General features: G+C 42.9%; 1 protein-coding gene across 11 annotated transcripts in view; it reads left to right on the top strand.

Annotated features, from left to right (window-relative positions):
* PTPRT (protein tyrosine phosphatase receptor type T) overlaps nt 1-19354 on the top strand; it is a 944823-nt gene that overhangs the window by 754696 nt on the left and 170773 nt on the right. For all 11 annotated transcript variants that reach the window (XM_036009848.1, XM_036009845.1, XM_036009847.1 and 8 more), the window contains exon 13: nt 17110-17146. In XM_036009848.1, coding sequence (XP_035865741.1) covers nt 17110-17146 — 37 coding nt within the window. The remainder of the gene's footprint in view (nt 1-17109; nt 17147-19354) is intronic.

The following is a 19354-nucleotide window of genomic DNA, read 5'->3' as shown; positions in this document are numbered from 1 at the left end:
AGAGCAAGAGATATGTGACAAGTAGGTTCTGGTTCCGAAAAATTCCCACGTAAAATGATACGTAGCACTTTCTCATCCTGTTGGCCCAGTCTAGTCATGTGGCCATGCTTAACTTTGAAAGAAATGAGGCAGTGCCTTCCAGCTCTGTGCCTACAGAGAGGATGGGGATATGTGAGAACATCCTAATGACCCCCACACTCCCCCAATATGCCCTAAGCTTTCCCTTCAAGGTCTCATAACACCCAGACCCCCTCTTGAAGCACCTACGCAGTTCCTATCGGAGGTCCTGAGAACTTTCTATTGTCGGGTGCCTGCTGTATCCCAGACACTAAGCGAGGTGCTGTTACAACCTGTGCTGCTTCCTGGTTGGTCTCCCAGGCAAATGACTCCACTTGAATCAGCGGCCATATGGACTGCCAGAAGCACCCTGGGATCACGTAGAGCCTCGGTTACTCCATGCTGAAGGAGGACGTTCAGTAACAGCTTTCTCTCTTCACCTCCTTGGAGACATGGCAAAGGAATGCCTCGTACTCCCTGTGCTACTGTTCCACCTGGAAAGACAGTGGCAGAGAGGCTTTAGAAAACCTCGGATCTCTCCCGAGATGAATGGTGGAGCCACGGTAACAGATAACTGTAAACCCAAGGCCTGTGTGCATCCTTTTTCTGACTTGTTGCCATAGTCCTGTTGGGAACATATTTCTGGGGGGGATTATTAGTTCCGTAGAAGCCCTGGGGGAGGGGTGAAGCAGATGGAAACGGACATTTGGAATCCAGGGTTATCATCACAGCCTTTATGTAACCACTTCTGAAAGCCTTGTCCTGGTGGTGAACGCCCGCCCCAGGGTTTGTCTGTCGGCAGAGCCTGCATTCTGTGCCCCGTCACCTGCCTGGGACTGCTTTTTAGCCCTCCATGGACTCTGTCTCCTGGGGACCACCCAGCCCCTCCAGGCCTCTGTTCTAGCATTTGAGACTTACCACCTGCTCTGGAAAGCTCTGAACTTTTCTGCGGGGTCTCAGACTTCTCTTTCCAGGTGAGTGAGAAATTCCCCGAGGGTCGTCTTGTGCAAATACCAAGATGAGCTCTCCCAGGTTGCTCATTTATTTTTCCGCTCACATACAGTTCCCACGGATTTTATTGTCATGGTATGAGACCTGAGAGGCCAAGAACATTTTCCTTTCAATGCAAATATACTTCCAACTCATCCGGAGCAGCAGATGAAGGTTACACAAATGTTGACAGCTGATCGTCTCATCAGCCTGGGTCTTGAGGCGTCAGTGTCCCAGGCTCTGTCCCCAAAATGCTCACGGAAATGGCAGCCTACCGTCCCTGATGGATGCAGGGTTTCCGCCTCCATCACGCCCCTTCCAAACTGAGGGTCTCCGTGAGGCTCAGCCCAGTGGGTCCCTCTGAATTCGGAAACTGGACCCAAGGGTTTAAGTTCCGGCTCCGCCTTTTTTCTGCTACATGAGCTGAATGACTGGCCTATTAAACTCCAGTTTCCCCATCGGTCACATGGGGATGAGGTGTCCTTCCAAGCTCCCCGGGGTCTTTGAGAAGAGTAAAAACTAGGGGTGGGTGCTCTCTGCTTATTCCTGAGTACTTTTCAAATGAAGGTGTTCTAAACATAAACGTGTGTGTGTGCAAATTCAGCATACATATATATATATATACACACACACACATACATACAGACAGACACATAAATCCAACATGTGCTTCTATGCATGTATCTATATGTACACGTATATATGAATGTGTATCTAGTCATCCTCAGTCCAAATAAAATTTTAAATTACCTCAGGAATCCTAATGGAAGAAAGGTATCATTGTGCCACAGCCCTAGTATAAGAAGTTAATGAAATAGAACATTATCTAGTCCTCTGGAGCTTCCTGTAAGCCAAGGCAAAAAGAGGCATATAGCAGGTTAGCATAGCTTCTCTTGCTGGATGGGAAGAAACTTACGTATATTTTATGAGAGATCCTAGAAGGGGAATTTATCATATATATAATAAATATATAAACACACACACACACACACACACACACACACACACAAGGGGCTCTGAAGAGAAACCAGTCAGTATCATGATATCTTGTTCACTCAAACACCCGTAGTCTCTTCTCCATCAATGTCATACATAATACAGTATTAAACTGGGATTAAAACAGAGCCATTGACACTCAAATCATCTGTTTCGTATGCTATATAATGGCCTTAATGCTATTAATTATGCCATTAAAGAACATTAATGGATTTCCCGTTTCCTTCCATCTGCATTCTTAGTGGATACACTTACAATGGGGTCTGTCCTGTGGCACAGATCAGCACTGACTGTCTGTGTGACCTTACGCCAGCAAGTTAGACTCTTAGGTCTCATTCTCACTTGGAAAACTTCGATGCCCATAGTATCAACTTTGCAAAAATGTTGGCAAATATTAAAGGAGAAGATGGGTGGGAAAAATGCTTATCGTGGTGCTCAGTGGGGAATAAACACTGTCGGCTGTCACTATTAGAATGTCACAGGTGGTATGTATGGGGCGGAGTTGGAGGGGCATGAAGGAAAGAACAAGCAAAATCTGTGGGTGCAGAGATGTTTAACCCGTCAATCAATTTGGATAGACTGCAGACAGTCTATCCAAATAGGATGCAGGAGGAGGGCGTTCAGGGAGGAGAAACAAAATCAGCGAGATCCAGGTTGTGCAGGGACACCAGCCAACAGCCTGGGTCCACCGAGGAGAGAGAAAGTTTCACAGGAAGGCTGGGAATGTCGTACTTCTAGAGAGATACGTGGCGACGTGAGCCAGTTCTTCCACACCCCCTTCCCAGAGGCTGAATTTTGGTCAAGTTCCATCTTTTACATTGTAACCCCCAGCTCTGCAAGCTCATAAACTCAGTTTATCAGGATGCAGAGTTGAGAGGAAAGACCGATGGAAATAGTAGGTGATGGTCTTTTTAAATCAGTTCTTCCAGCCAGAAACAACCCTGAGTCTTTCCATCTCCGAAGTGTGGGTTGGCCAAGACACTTCACCTTCTATAACCAGTTGTCACCAAGTCCTACCGGTTCTCCACTAAACTGCTCTCCAGTCCATATATTTTTCTCATCTCCAGTGCCACCATCCTAGTCCTGAATGTCAGTCTCTCGCCTGGGAAACCCCAACCATCTCTTCATTGGTCTCGCCAAATCCATTCTCCAACGTGAAGTGTAAACTGCTGTTATATGTATCTTCATTTAACGGACAAGCCAACCACCACTCAGAGAGGCTGCAATTTACTAGAACACATTCCAGAAGCAAGAGACTGAGCCGGGTTTGAACCCGTGCGTGTAAAAATGCTGCCAGAAGGTCCTGCGCATTCAGTGCCGTGCTTCCTGCTGTCAGAATGCCCCAAAGTAGAACCCAGCTCGGCTGAAACCAGCAGGAGTCCCTAGGAGACCCCCCCAGCCCCGCCATACATGACATCTCTCTCTCCCACCAGACGTGGCCAGCCTCCATCCCCCCTCCTTAATTTTCAAACACCTGCTGGCCCCACCATTAACATCAACCAATAATGAGGAGCTGTCCTAATAACAATTATCATAATAAATTGGCCTTTGATTACATCTGTCACCTGAGAATTTCAAAAACTTTGCAAACATCCATTAGTAATTACAGCTCAGAGGATCGCTCCCAGGGAGCAGGGATGATTAAGGTCAGATGTGAGGGGCACAGGGAGGGGTGCAGGGAGGCCCGCAGGGCCGCTCTGGCTGAGGCTGGCTGAGCCCCGGGAGTCGCCAGTCCCCGGTGTGGGTCTGAGCCTCCCCCGCCGTGAGGTTCAGAAGAACCACACTTCTGACATCCCAATTAGCGGATGATTTGTGCGGCAGTTCTTTCGCCTCCGACGCCTGGCGCTGTGGAATGGCAAGCATAACACGTAGTTTTGAAAGGGAGCTTACAGATTGTGCAGCTTCCTTCTGCTGGCAGGAAAAGAAACTCTGGGCCAGAGTGGGCAAGGGTTGCCGCTGCTGATGCTGATGCTGATGACAATGATGATAAAATCCAACAATTGTTTATTAAGGGCTTGCTCTGAGTCAGTGGGGGGATATACAGATGCATAACATACAGTTCCTGCTGCTCTCGGGGGAGCCCAGAGTCCAGGGGAAAGACAGCTATGAAAACAAATAAGTACAATGAACTGTAATGGGAATCGCATTAGGGGAATGCCCAGTGTGCAGCGGAAGCCTGGGGGTGGACCGGGTGAGGAGGTGCTTAGCAGAAGTCTCGTAGGAACAGTAACGTGTGAGCTGAATATTGAAAAGTAAGTGTGTGTGTCCCATGCAGACAATGGGACAGAGGGTGTGGCATGTCCCGCAAAGGGAGCCCCTGGGTAGAACCCAAAGGTTGGGGACTCCATGATACCTTGGGAAGAAGAGCTGGGGGTTGGTTCCAGGATTCAGAGAGAAGGACAGACAGAGACGGAGACCAGACGGAGAGGCGAGGCCTTGCATGCCACACTAAAATGCCTGGGATTTGTTCCACTGCACACGGGGAAGGGGATAAACCTTTCACGTATAATCTTTGCATCTTTCAGGCACACGTGCACGCTAAGTGTTGTTCATCCCAGTGAGATGTGCGAAAGGTATCGCTACTATTCTGTAGATGAGGACTCTGACTTTTTAATTATTTTTGCAACATTAAAAGATCCATGTGTATTTTATTTCCCCTTCTTACAGAAAAGATAGCATGCTATAGATATCTGGAAATCACTTTTAATTCATTGAGAGAGGTCTTACTCGCTTTTTATAGCTACATAGTATCCTATTATGTAAATATATCTTCATCACTCTCACGTGTGGACATGTAGATTGTTTAAAATGTTTATCAATCACGAACATTTCTGCAATAAAGGACTGTGGATATCTGTATTTTCATATTGTTAGAGGTGTGTCAGAGTACTTGCCTACAAGAGGGAGGGTTGGATCAAAAGGTGGACAAGTATGTAGTCGTCATAGATATTTCTAAATTCCCTTTCTTAGGGGTTGCATTAATTTGCATTTCCCTTAGTGATGCTTCAGGCTGTTTCTCCACAGCCTCACCAGCTGTTGGTGTGGTCTGACTTCAGTTTCGAGCAAGGTTACACCTGAGAAATTGTATCCCAATGTAGTTTTAATTCCCTTTCTCTTACCAAAGTGAAGTCAACATCTTTTCATATTTTTAGATTTTTTAATATATGAAATAATACATAAAAATAATAATTCAAGTTGAATTGTAATTTTGAAAACTTGAATTATTTGTGTATGTCTTTTGCCCAATTTTCTATCAGGATATTTACCTCTTTTCCCTCAATTTTTAAAAGCTATTTATATATCAGGGATATTAAGTCTTTATCTGTGATATATATTACATTTTTAGACTTCTCTTATAATGTTTTTGCCATGCCAAAAAAAAAAAGAGTCAGATGCTTCAATTTTTTTTTCCTTTATTGCATCGAGACTTTGAGTCACAGTGGAAAAGCCTTTTTTGACACCAAGGCTATAAAGGAATTTGCCCATGTGTGCTTCTAGAACTTGTCTAGTTTATTTTTTTTACATTTAATTTTCTGATGTTTGGTATTTATTTTTGTATATGGTATAAAGTATGTACCTAGTAATGTACTAATATAGTTTTCCCAAATGTCTATTTAAGTTGCTAACATTTATTAAAAAGTTCATCTTTGCCCCCCAAATTGGAGATGCCACTTTTCCGTTCCAAGTTTTTGTGTGTTCTTGGGTCTTTGTCTGGATTTTGCGTTCTGTTCCACCAGCCGGTTACCCTCTTCGCTCTCTAGCACCACACGCTTGTGGTTATTATGGAGGCTCCATGCTTCAGTATCTGAGACGGCCAGTCCCCCGACCTGGGCTTTCTCTCCCATGGCTTCCTAGTCCTTGCACGTTCATTCTTCACGTAAGCTTTAGTGTCAACTTATCCGGCTCCATAAAAAGCCTGGGATTGAGTTAAATTTATACATTAATTAGGGTGAACTGACATCTTTTAAGATGTTGAATTACCTGAGAACAGAGGATGTCTTCCTGCTATTTGTTCGAGCCTACATCTGTGTCTTTCAGGGGGGTTGTAAAGTTTTCTTCCGTAGGTTTCAAGTTTATTACCGAGCATTTAATCTTTGTGGCCATTGTAAATGAGATTTGCTGCCATGACATCCTCTGCCCTGATTATATGAATGCTGTTCACTTTGCATGTTAATTTTATATCCTGCTACCTCGTATGAGTGATTCTCCAGGGGTTTGCAGATATACTGTTACATCATCTGCAGACAGAGTTGGTGTTAAGTTTGTTTTCCAGTGTGCATGCCTCTAATTGATTTCTTTTATCCAAAAGCACTGGCTTCTCCTCCCAGTACAATCTGAAGCAGTTGTGGACAGAAAGAACATCCTACTCTTGTTGCTGGTCTCAGTGATGATGCCTTTACTAGGACCCCACTCAATAAGATGCTGGTTTTAGGACTAAGGTATATTTTTACCATGTTGGGAAAGTGCTTATCAATTCCTATTTTCTTGAGTTTTGTTTAAAACCAGGCATGGGTATTAACTTGTGTCAAATGCTTCTTCTGCATGAATAGTGATAACATAATTTTTGCCTGTGAACTATTAATATGGCATATTATAAGAATAGATTTTTTTTACTTAATAATTTTTATTCTATTTTTTTCTTTACCATTTAGGCCCCTCATACCCCACTCCCCCCTGCAATCACCACACTGCTGTCCATGCCCATGAGTCCTTTTTCCTTTTTGCTCAATCCTTCCACCCCCTACCCGACCACCCCCTTAGCTGTGATCCTTCACAAACTGAACAAAATAGAGACAGACTCATAGGTAGCAGGATGAGAATGGAATTCTTAACATCGAAGCAACCTTCCGCTTCTAGAATACATTCCACTAAATCATGGCATTTCATTTTCTTAATGCAGCATCGGCTTCTGTTCACTAATGTTATTCATATTTAACCATTTTACACATTCAGAAGGAAAATTGATTTATAATCCCCCCTCTTTACATTGTCTTTACCAAGTTTAGGTGTTAATGTTACGCTGGTTTCATTAAAAATGAGAACGTTTTTCTTCATTTTCCGTGCTGTAGAACAGTTTATGTTACTACTGTCTTGTCTGTAAAGGTCTGGTAGGAAGCCCCGCACCCCGCCCCCCCACCTCCCCCCCATCCCGGTGGAGACATCTGGGTGTGGTTTTGTTTGTTTGTTTAGGGGAGAGTTCCTTGATATCTTTCTCTATTTCTCCTGTGGAATCAGAACATTTAAGTTTATATTCTTAATAGAATCCATTTTTATTTTATAAGATATATCTTCCTAGAAATTTATCAATTCCATTTAGTTTTTAAAAATTATTTCCAGAAATCTAAAAACTAGTCTCGTGTTTCAAAAAATTTTTCTTTTTCAATAAGTAGTCCCCCCCCAACTTTTCCCTTTGTCATTTCTTATTTTGTAGACTGGTGCTGCCTCTCTTTTTCCTTTTTTCCACTCTTTTTATCTTCTCTACTTCTGTAATTTCTACTCTTGCCTTTATTATTCCCTTTTGTGTGTTTTGTGGGGGATCATTTATTTTTGTTCCTTTTATATATTTTTGTGCTGGAAATTAAGTTAATTTGTTTTATTTTTCATTTTATTAGTATACTTAGTCACTGCTTTAAGTGTTTTCCATAGATTTTGATACATAGTTTTCATTATATTTTATTTTAAAATATTTACATTTTTGCTTATAACTTTTCCTTTCACCTAGGAATTGGTCAAAAAATTATTTTGTGTATTTCCAAGTGAAAGAATCTGTTTGGTTTTTTAAATCTTCTCAATAATTTCTCATTTTATTGCCTTATAATCATAGAATGTTGCTTATAATATTTTTACTTTATGGGACATAACAATGCTTTCTTAATTAGCTAATCTATGGTCAATTTTTGTGAATGTTTCATAAGCTCATAAGAAAAAGGTTTTCCTCACTTAAGGTTTTGCCACTTAATGCAAACTACACTGACAGTAGTTTTCTTATTATCTTGCATCTCCTGTAGTTTCTGCTTCCTAAAGGGGATTGTTGCAGGTTTGGGCTCATCTATATCCATGGATGTTATGTTTCTTTGTAATTGTGGGTTCCAGCATTAAAATGTGCCCTTTGTTGTGTTTAATGCTTTTTAAATGGTAATTTACCCTGTCTGATATCAGGATCATCATGGCTGCCTTTTTTCCCCCTTTTGCCATTTTTGTTTCTCCAATTCCTTTACTGTTGCCTTTCTGAATTACTTTGTTATAGGTGTGACCTCTCTATATAGCAGAAAGTTAGGTCTTGCTTTATGAGAACATTTGGAATCTTTTCCGCTTAACTGTATAAGTTACACCTATTCCCATTTGTTGATATGACTGATACACTTGGTCCCAACTCTGTTCTAAGTTCTTCAGGTCAGAATTTACTGAACTAATTTCATAATACATGCTGGGTGTCTTTCTTCCTCTTTCACTTTAAAATGTCTTTTGCTACTTAGGAAGTTTGCCTTTTTGTTCTAGTAGTTATCTTTGTGCGTATACTTTTTAATACCTTTAATCCTCCCTTACTTAACCTTATCCCATCTGGTTTTTCAGCATTTTCCCCAGCATGTTGGGGTATAATTAACAACTAAAATTCTGTATATTGATGATGTACAATAGGATGTGTCGATAGACGTGTCCATTGTGAGATGATTACCACAATCCCATGAACTAACATATGTGTCCCCTCACATACCTGCCCTCGTATGTGGTAAGAACACTTCAGATCTATTCTCTTAGCAACTTTTAAGAATACAATAGAGAATTATACAAATCTGCAGAATCTCTTCAGCCTGTGTAACTCTTGGACCAGCATCTTCTTATCTCCTCCACCCTCTAGCCTCCGACATCTGCCTCTAACTCTCCGCTTTTGAGAGCTCGGCTTTTTCAGCTGCCACATGGGAGTGAGACCACACAGAGCTTGTTTTTCTGTGTCTGACTCACTTCATTCAGTACAGTGTCCCCCAGGTTCACCCCTGTTTTTGCACATAGCCAGGCATTCTTTTCACAGCTCAGTAGTTGTCCACTGACTACACACACCACATTTTCTTTGCCCTGCTCCTCACTGCCCCAGGCTATTTCACCCTGCTGGTCACCTCTTTGTTCTGGTTGGGCCAAAAAAAACGTGGTCTTCTCAGGCACCCTCCTGTGGAGCTGGGGAAGCCGGGCACTCACTATGCATGCACTTCCCCCATGGAAGAAACCCTGGGCTGATGCGGGTAAATTGCAACCGTCTTTCTTACCTTCTTCCGTGTATCTACTCTCGGACATTTTGCTCCAGCGGTGCTGGCACCTCTCTGCTGGAAGCTCCCGCAAAGGTACTCCCACTCGTGGGTGGCTGTCAGAGTTACGTTTCTGCGGGGAGAGTGCCGCAGACTCTCACCCTGCCGCCTTGCAGACATCACCGGTGTGTCAGTTTGGGACGGAATCCATGCATGTTCACCTGTTGCCTGCACAGCAGTCACTGGGCTTATTCTAGTCACCTGCGTCCCTGTGTCTTCTCCTTTCACATTCTAACTTGCATTCTTTCCACGGTATCAGAAAATGTAACATTTATACTTATTCTGCTTTCAGTGGTGTCCCTACCTTAATTTAGTCTCAGATTTACAATGAAATTTATTAAATACTTACAGCTGGTCTTTTTGCTGAAGTTTCCTGTTATTTCTTTGTGGAATGAAGCTTATCCTTTGGGGTGCTCCCCAAGAAAGACTCATGAGCACAGTATTCTTGGAGTGATTGAATATTGATAGTCATGTTTCTATAGCTTTGAGATTTGAAAGATGCTTGACTAGCTATGAAACCCTTGGTTCATAAGGTCTTCCTCTGAGTATCTTAGAAAATGCCGATTCATATTTCCTGACCTTGTGTGTTGTTTTGAAGATGTCTCGTGACAGGCTCATTCTCTGACTCTTGTGAATTATTTGGCCATTTTGCCTGGAGTTCTTGAGAACATTTTGTTTTCCAATTAGTTTTACCAGGATCTTGAAATTGGTCTCTCAGGTCTTTGGCTCCTTTCAGGTCATCTGGTCATTCCGGAAAGTTTTCTTGGATTATTGTTATAAATCTTTACCTGTCCAATTGTTTAATCTGTATTCTCAGGGATTTAAAGTATATAGATATAGATATAGAGATATAGATATATATCTCTCTATATATGAGATCTCCTTCATCTTCCCTTTAAGTCCCTTTTTCATTGATCCTTGTTACATTTTGGGGTGATTTTTCTCTTTCTCCAATGCCCCTTATTAAACTTTCCTTTGGACACCTTGTAATTTAATCTTCATTTCTCAAGTGACTCTTTTTTTCTTTCCTTCTTTCCTTCATTCAACCAACTCTACCTCTTTTTTTTTTTTACTGATTATTTTACACATTTCAGTTTTTAATCTTTGCATTTCTAATTCAGAGTTGTTTGAGGAAATTTAGTTTAGTTTAGTGTTGTGTTACACTTTTCTTCTGTCTGTGATTGTTTTCTTCAGGTGTGGATTTTATCAGTTGAGATGTTTTTATTTTTAGTTTTCTTCACATAGTTGCTCTTTGTATTGTTTCATTTGTTCAATTTAGCTTTTATAAATTTAGTGCAACTTATACAATTCCTGGTTCAGAAACACACTATTCTGATAGAGAAGTATGGCTTGTTAATGAATGACTGAGATTTTTGGGCCATGGGTGATGGGTCGTTGTGTGTGTTCTCTGACTTGTTGTTGCCATAGTCATTCTCTTTTGACTTATAGGATCCTAAAATCCCCCCTTTCACCATCCAATCTCCCAAGGGATACCTATTGAAGATTTACCACCTTGAATTATGTGGGCTTCCAAGTCCCTGTCACATGCTCATTGCCTTAATCACTGGGATTCCTTTTCAGATTTTTCACACATATAAACTCAGTCTGTCATCAGTCTTACACCCTATCCTGTGTTTTCTATTTTCATGTTGTTCTTTTTTTTATGCAGCCCTTGCTTTCCATCACAAAGTCTTGCATTGAGAGCCTTAGAAATATTTCATTCAGGTATGGTAGTTTTTGTTGTTGTTGTTGTCTGTTAGTAAAACAGGGACTATGAAGTTTTGAGGTGTGTCTGTATTTCAATTATGTTGAGGTTGTAGATTTTGTGGATTTTGGAAGAGGGTCAAGGGGAATTGGGGTGCAAGGAGGCTAGATTGAGGACCCAAGAGGTGTCAGTACCAGAAGTACAGACTGATCCGTGAGCATGGGATGGGGTGGTGGGAAGTCTCTGGGGTCAGGCAGAGCCAAAGTATGCTTTCCAAGGTATGGGAGGTTGAGGCAAGATCTCTGCGGTCACTGTCCAGATCCAAACCGCCCCCATCGCTCAGCTAGACTGCACCTCCACACTCTTCCCATCAACTGGTTTCGCTGACCTCATAATTATTTTCCATACAGCAGCTTCCACATTTAAAAATGTAAATCTAACATTTTTATTCTTCTGGTTCATAACTCTTTGGTGGCTTCCTGTTCTTCTTAAAACATAAACCAGTGTTCTATAGTCTAAAGGGCAAGGCTCTAGCTCCATCTCGCGTCATTCTCCAAGTCCTTCATGATGGTACAACCATACCACACTTTGGTATGTCTCTGACTGCACCGTGCATTTCCCTGCTTCCAGGCCCCTGCAGACCCATTCCGAAATCTGAAACACCCTCTGTGGATACTTCATATATCTAACTCCTACTTAGCCTTCAGGTTAAATGGTCCTTGCTCAAGGCACTTGACCATCTTCCTGCTCTCCCACACTCTATGTCATCCTCTTTACACATGTATAACACCTATCACTTCTCCCTCATAGTGTTCATTGCAACTTGTACTTAGATATTGATTTATGAGAATGTTTATCTAATCATTGTCACAAATATTAGAAAAATTACTATCTGCATTCTCCATGAGGAGCATGTTCATTTTGCTCATTCTTGTATCACCAGCACCCAGCACAAGATCTGGCACATACTGATCATGCAGTCATGATCAATATGATCAATAACGATTTTACTAATAAATATCTATTGATTTGCTAACTCAATGGATAAAGAGTTAAGTGGAGGTCCAAGCCCAGTCTTAGGGGAAAATTAAGGCAAAAGTCAAAGCAATTGGAAAACTATGGAGAGACTGTGGGGTCAGGACTAAATCCCATATTAACTGGGCAGCTCAGTCTTAGGGAAGAAAAAGGCATGAGTTGGGGCAAGTGAAAACTACAAGATCAGGGCTAAACCCCCACCCTGTTAAGTAGGGAAGTAAAGTAAGAATCGTATGCTTTGCACAGGCACCTAGGGATTCTTGATCAGGTTGGCAATAAAACTTAACCTAAGTCCTTCTGGATAGTAAACAGCAGCTACTAAAAGACCCACCATTAGAGAGACATCCTATAATTTTAGTAAATAGTTAAAGGGTGGGAGGATAGATGGATGGATCAGACTTGGCCTGTTCTCAAAATGGGGGTATAAGTAGGTCAGGGGGTTTAGGTGTGAGACATTATGAAAAAATAAAATAGGTGATAGCTGACTTAAAAAGAAAAAGCTATTTTTTGCAGGGTGGAGTGATATGGAGTGGGAATAGTTATCTAATGTCACAAATATTAGAAAAGTAATGTTTGCGTGCTGCATGAGGACAGAGTACTAAAAAAGCAGGTGTACTGACAGTGGCTGAAACCAGACTCAACACGGGAGAGCTTGAAGCAGCCTTACAATATCCTTCCTCCTCTGCCTGAGTGTCTCCATTCCTTTCTCTGCCATTTGATTGATGGGGAAATTGAGCCACAGAGAGGGCCAGTGACTTGCTCGATATTGCCCAGCACTGGCAGCACCTTGAGGAGAAGCAGATCTCAACGGAAGCACAATAGTGAGGACATTATGTTCTACCCCCAGGGATATATGCCTGTGTGCAGATTTGCAAGTCTGGAGTGGGAAGTGGGGTACGAGTGATTTAAAATGATGGGGAAATGAAATCGTATTGTACCGTGGAAATGGAACAGAGACTATGAAATGGTTCTGCTCATTCCAAAGCCTTACGCAATCTAAACACAAAAGAAAGTACTAATTTCCTGTTTACCGAACTGATTGGGGGCTTTTGGCATAGGCTCACGAACCAGACTTCCCATACAATAGGATGCAAAATTCCCAGCGTGTTCCCAACTTGCTTGCTAACAGTTCAGTCACCCAGAAGGTCAAGAGAGTGATTCAAGGCTTTGTTGCTCCGTACCTACTTCTAACAAACAAAGATAAATTGGTTACGGAATTAAAGATTTCGGGAACTTGGAAGAAAGAGTACATGTCACTGCCATGTTTGTGAGAGCTGGAGAGAGTGAAGCATAATCAGGCATGCACCCTAGATTATAGAAAACAGATTTTGACAGATGTGGGATGGAGGAGGTGGTGATGGGGAATGCCCAAGATCATGCATCAATTGTGGAAGGGGAGACGATGCTAATACGAAAGTTCTCACAAATGACCCAGTGGGGAAGAGAACGTAGTAAGTAGAATAAACCATTGCAGCTACCCAGGATTTCCTTGGATGTGACACAGCTTCAGGATTATATTCCCACAGAAAGCAGGTTAGTGTTCACCTCTGCAGGGGTGAAGCTACCCAGAGAGGGGGTGAACAAGACTTCTGAGACGCTGGTGCTGTCAGGTGTGCAGATGCGGGTGCTGGTCATCGATGCGTGTTTACCTGTGGAAATTTCAGCAAGCCATGTTTAAGACCGTTAGACTTGTCTACACACATGTTATGCTTCAAATTAATTGTGCAACAATTTTTAAGATTTAGTATATTTCCTTCAGGACTTATTTTTTAAATGCTTACATTTGCATGATAGTCGTCATAGAAATTGTACTTTCGTTCTTTATTTTCTTAGGCTTACTATCCCATGTAATTACATAGTCTTGTAATCAGCTTTGTTACTTCCACTGTGTGGCTAGGCCACACCCCTCTCTTTATCATGCCTGTAGGGCTGGGCAGATGTGGCGCTCTTCCTGGCCACGTTTATAAAAACACCGGAACCCAACACCTCTGAATATAAAGGTGATTCACTGAGAATAGATTCTCGGAGGTAAAGAGATTAGATTGATTATCGTTAAAGTCTAGCTGCATAGTTACAAATTACCCCCAACAGTATTGGCCTCATCAAACCCTTGCCCACAGCTCTATTCCGACAGTCATGCACAGAATTGGCAAGTTTTCTAATATGGTATTTGCAAAATCTTTTCCATTTGTAGGAATATAAAGTGGGAGGTCCTTCTGCCCATCCCTAGTCTCTTGGCACCTCTCCCATTTGACACAGTTTCCCAGTGACGTCATCGTGGCACCGCAGGGCCATTGTAGATTTTCATCAGTTCTTTCTCTTTAACCGTCTTGGGCTTCAGTTCACTGACCTTCTAAAGCAAAGCACAAAAATGGAAGCCAAGAGGATTTGAAGAACTTTGCTCTTTCTCCAAACATGAAACCAACCAAACAGAAAAACTAATTTGTTCACTTTTCTCATCTCTTAAAGTTTTAATTCATTTGCCATATAAGCTTTTTTGGCATTACGTTTAGAGAGTTCAACTTGATTTGTATTTTTTTTCAGTCCTTTTTCCTTTTTTCCATCTTCTAAATGTATTCTTTAAAAATACCTTTTTCTCAAAACATAGCATGCTTCAAAATGCCATATGAACACCTCAAATGAATATATATTTGAACTTTAATGTGTCATATTCTTTTCACAATTCTACATGTTCCATTTGTGAAAGAAAACAATTATCTATTTTAAAAAGAAACACTCTCAGCATAAAAAACAGAGAAGAGATGAAGCACTTGTTCCGAAGAACAAGTCATGCCAACCCAGCCTTCTTGAGAGAGTTCTCGGGCTGATAGGGGGGGGCCGTGCAGCAGAGCGTCAAGGTCTGAAGCAGCCTAGACCCTGTTCTCGAGCTATGTTGTGGGAAAACACAGCGTCAGCCTGTGAGCGAATGAGCAGTTGGGGAGATGAGTCATTCGTTAGGTAACCGACCAAAGGCTCTGATGAACAGATGAACGCCAAGCTGGGAGAAGGGTTCTGTTCTAGTAGGTGCCACAGAGCTCCACCACTTCGTTTTCTCAGTTACTGCTCACATTAGTCATCTGAAGTTCCAGTGACTTGCAGATCATGGAGAACGTGATGATAGGCTATAGTAGTCAGATGAGTCAAAGAAGATGGACATCAGTAGTGTGCATGACCCTGTATGTGGGTTTCAGAAACACAACCACATTTATGTATGTAGAAGCAGGCAGGTATGTGTTTGGTGGGGTTTTGCAGGTGGCTGGTACATCCGCTGTGATCAGTTAGAAACTGGGATGTTGGCTGTACAAATAGAAGCCCAGTCTGAGTAGGGAAAGTAGAAAATAGTGACTATCTGGGTAAGCATGTATTGACAAGACCTCCTGTGGACTGTTGCTTCATGTTCTAGTCCTTTCTCACTAAGAGGGACAACCCGGAGGACGTCCTAGGATGAGTGGCTAGAATGATTCAAATGCCTTGAACTCTTATCCTATGAGAATTTGTTGAAGAATAAGAATGTTAATCAACTGAAAACTATCTCCCAATATCCAGACATCTTTTCTATGCAAGCAAAGGCAGACTTCCTGTGGTTTGGGGAACAGAATCAAGACCATCAAGGAGTCCAGCTTGGGTTTAATAGCGGTGACAGTTTCCAGCATTCAGAGGCATGTGTATACAACACAGAGCCTGCTGCAGATGTTACCATTTCTTCTCCACTTCTGGGTGCATGGAGGCCTCCAGCAACCTCACTGGAGTCAGGCGTGGCCACCTGCCTGTTTCTAGCCAATGGAACCTGAGTTAAAGCAAACGTGTTGCTTCAGATCGAGGTGCTGCATGTAAATCCAGACTCTCCAGCATTCTCTTCTCCTGCCTCGGTGAACACTGGAGCCTGTGTTAAAGTGGAGGTACTAGCCTTGGTCTCTGAGTGACCACAATGATGAGAATCTCCCACAATCACACTACGCTCCCCCAGATCCAGCCACACACCTACCTTGGACATGTAGTTTGAATGGAAAATAAGCTTTTACTGTCTCTAGCCACCGAAGTTCATGGTTTTATTATATTTGCATAAGCTTTTCTATCCTGACTTATACAAGTGCCTTCTAGAAGCAATGGTTCCTTATGAGTGAGCATGAGCAAGACAAGCATCGTGTTCCTGAGACTCACCCATTGCATTCTTTGTCTTTTTTTCCACTGCTACACTACATTCAGGCTATTACTGCAGACATAACTTAGCAGGAATTTTCAATGTGTCCCAGGACTTCCTGAAAGATGATCCTAATGAAACAGGCTAACCTAGTGATCTTCTGTAACTCGACCTCCTGCCCAGCAACGTCACGGATTTATGGATTTCATCCACAGGGGAAGAGCCGACCATGACTAGATAGTTCACCCTGCAAAGACTCTATTGCCACACAAACACACACAACTGTGAGGCCCACCAGAGATCTCGGGGCCAACGTGTTTTTTTTAACATGAACTTTACAGTTTGATTCTTACACATTCATACCAATGGGGCTATTGCCAAGTGTCTGTTTCAGTCTGTGTGTATAGATGCATTATTTACCTATAACAAAGTTTCCCAAGGATGCCCTCGGTGCCAGTTGCTAACCCATGAGTTAATCTATGCTCTTGGTACCATCTGTCAACCCATGGGTTCTCTCAGGAACCCATGCAACTGAATGAAGCTCGGTGCATGCCACAATGTACCCACTTAGTATTATTGTTAAAGCTGTTCACTGCTGGATGGTATCTGGTATGTTTATCAAGTGCTTTTGTCTGGGGAAGAAGCTCAGGGAGTCATGGGAGCCAGGAAGTGAAAGGAACAAAGCTATACCTAGCCTGGAAAGGAATGAAGAAATAGAATTACAGGGTGATTCCAGTGGGGCAAAAATGAAAAGAACAAATTTAAAATTACCGTGAAAGATACATGTGAATGCATATATATGCAAATATATGTGTATTTCTTTCTTTATGCATCAAACCAAACCCACACCTAGTTAACTAGAGTTTCGCTTCTGTCGTTCACAGGAAACAAAGATCAACTGTGTCCGCCTGGCTACGAAAGGTAGGTTGGCGTGTTCTTGTCTGTCTTCGGCCAATCTTTAGTCATTTAGGTAGCTCTCCCTCACACCACACAGGGAGAGCTGAGGCAGCCATCACCGAAAGTAACAGGAAAGAACTGTTATTTTTATTGGAGTCATTTTCATCTAGGTATTAATGCATATCTGACAGTATATATTAATAACACAGCACCTCAAGCAGAGTAAGAGCTCAAAACACATTTGTTGAATCAATGGAGGGATGGATGAATGGATGGGTGGATGGGGTGGTACATTAATCATGGTGGCTATAGATTTACTCAAAAATTCTCCTGCTATGTATATTTTTATATTTGTTTCTGTTGGAATTTTGAAGCATATTTATGAAACGTATCTTCTGGGTTATGCACTTGACTCAATTTGCACATGGCTTTCAAAAATGAGGGGATTACTGCCAGTGCCTTTAACAACAAGAAAGGAAACGCTGCTTTGTTTTGGACTTGGCATTCCCAACACTCACCCCCAAAACTAAGGCAACGCGGTTCAGGCTCATCACTTTTTGTTTTCCTAATTATAATTGAATTGTGTGGCTCTGTCAACTGGTATATGTGTCTGTTTATTACTCTTTTTAAAAAAAAATCAATGAATGCTTTGTTATTTAACCTATTATAAGGTTGAATGGTTAGAAATCAGGTTTACCTTTTTGTTATAGAATTGATATTTCTAATAGCTATCCCTTCCCTAGAAACACACCAAAATCAGGCAGCTCTCTTTTGCTCCCTGCATTTATTGATAGCATATATAGTTTTATAGATTGCTTTCATGGAGATGACAGTTATAAGTATAAATAGAGTCATAGATACAAAGGATACAGAAAAACAATGACCCTAGTATGTATGTATGCCTATGTGAATATATATACACACATGCACACACACACTAAGGAAAAGGCACACAAATATGGGGGGAGACAGGGACACAGACCGGGGGGAGAGAGAGAGAGAAGAATTACCTATGGTTATTTGGCAAAGCATGCACCAAGTCCTATCATGCACAGCCCTTACAGCCTTGAGGGGCATCAGAGCAGCAGGTAGGCAGAGCAGGGAGGATGTGGGAGGAAGGAGAAGGCAGAAGCATTTAGGGCTCCCTGGGACAAGAACGCACCCTGATTCCACATAAGTCCTGAGAGGTCGGCATGTCCCTGACATGTTCCCTCTCGGGAACTCACGCTACTGGACAGAGAGGAATGAAATAGCTCTTGGGAGGAGGCCGGGAGAATTGACGGCCTGCAAACAAAAGTAACACAAACCACAGACCTTGACAGACCTTCCCACTGAAGAAAGCTGATAACCCAGGAGGAAGGACACTGGAGAGCCCATTGGAGAGCCCGTTGGAGAGCCCATTGGAGAGCCTAGAGCACTAGGCAGCAGGCAGGACAGCAGGCTGGGTGTCTGCGGCATCGGCTCCAACGGGCAGCAGGGAGAGGGAAGGGAGCTTCCACAGACACCCTCACGTGAGGATGCTCCATGGTTCCCCTCTAGCCTTTGACCTCTAGACATGCCCTCCGTGGGATGTGTGGGATTCTAAGGACACCCTCTGAGACATAAGGCCCTTAACGGGTAGTTTGTTGGGTCCTACCTTCTGAATTAGAGTTGGGAACGTGTGACCAGACAGGCAGTAGGTACATAACAGTAGGGCTTGGAGAGAGCACGTAACACTGTACTTCCCCGGAACATTCAGGAGCCGCTGTGCATGTGTGCTTCTCCGGAGTCGCCTTGCTGGTCTAGGAGAAGTGAGTGGCCTTTAGAGACCTACGCAGAAGAGCTCTCTGCCTCTCCTTAGAGACCTGTAGGACTCCTCCTCTTGTTTGACTTCCAGGTCAGTCTTTGTTATTGGAACGTGTGAATCTGTAAGGAGTGAGGGGATCGGAACTCATGAATGAAATGATGGGATCCCTGCAGGCCAGGCCCTGGCAGAGCTCGGAGGAGTCGGGAGTCGGAAGTGGCTCCGAGCAGCCACACCCGGGTTTTCCAGTTCACCGAGGGCCAGCACTGCAGCCCGGAGAAGCGGGGGCTCTAGCAGCCCTTGGGATTGGGGCAGGGAGCTGGCTGGGCAGAATGCCCTTCCAAAGCCTATCAGATAAGAGGGCACTGGTGACCGCAGAGCAGAGGCAAGGGAAGGAAGCCTGGGTTTGGTTAGAGTCTGCTCTGTGGCTGGCAGGACTGCAGGAGCAC

Source organism: Phyllostomus discolor, chromosome 9, assembly GCF_004126475.2.
Source record: "Phyllostomus discolor isolate MPI-MPIP mPhyDis1 chromosome 9, mPhyDis1.pri.v3, whole genome shotgun sequence".
Classification (NCBI taxonomy): domain Eukaryota; kingdom Metazoa; phylum Chordata; class Mammalia; order Chiroptera; family Phyllostomidae; genus Phyllostomus; species Phyllostomus discolor.
Note: the sequence above shows the minus strand (reverse complement) of the source record. Positions and strands in the feature narration are given on the sequence as shown.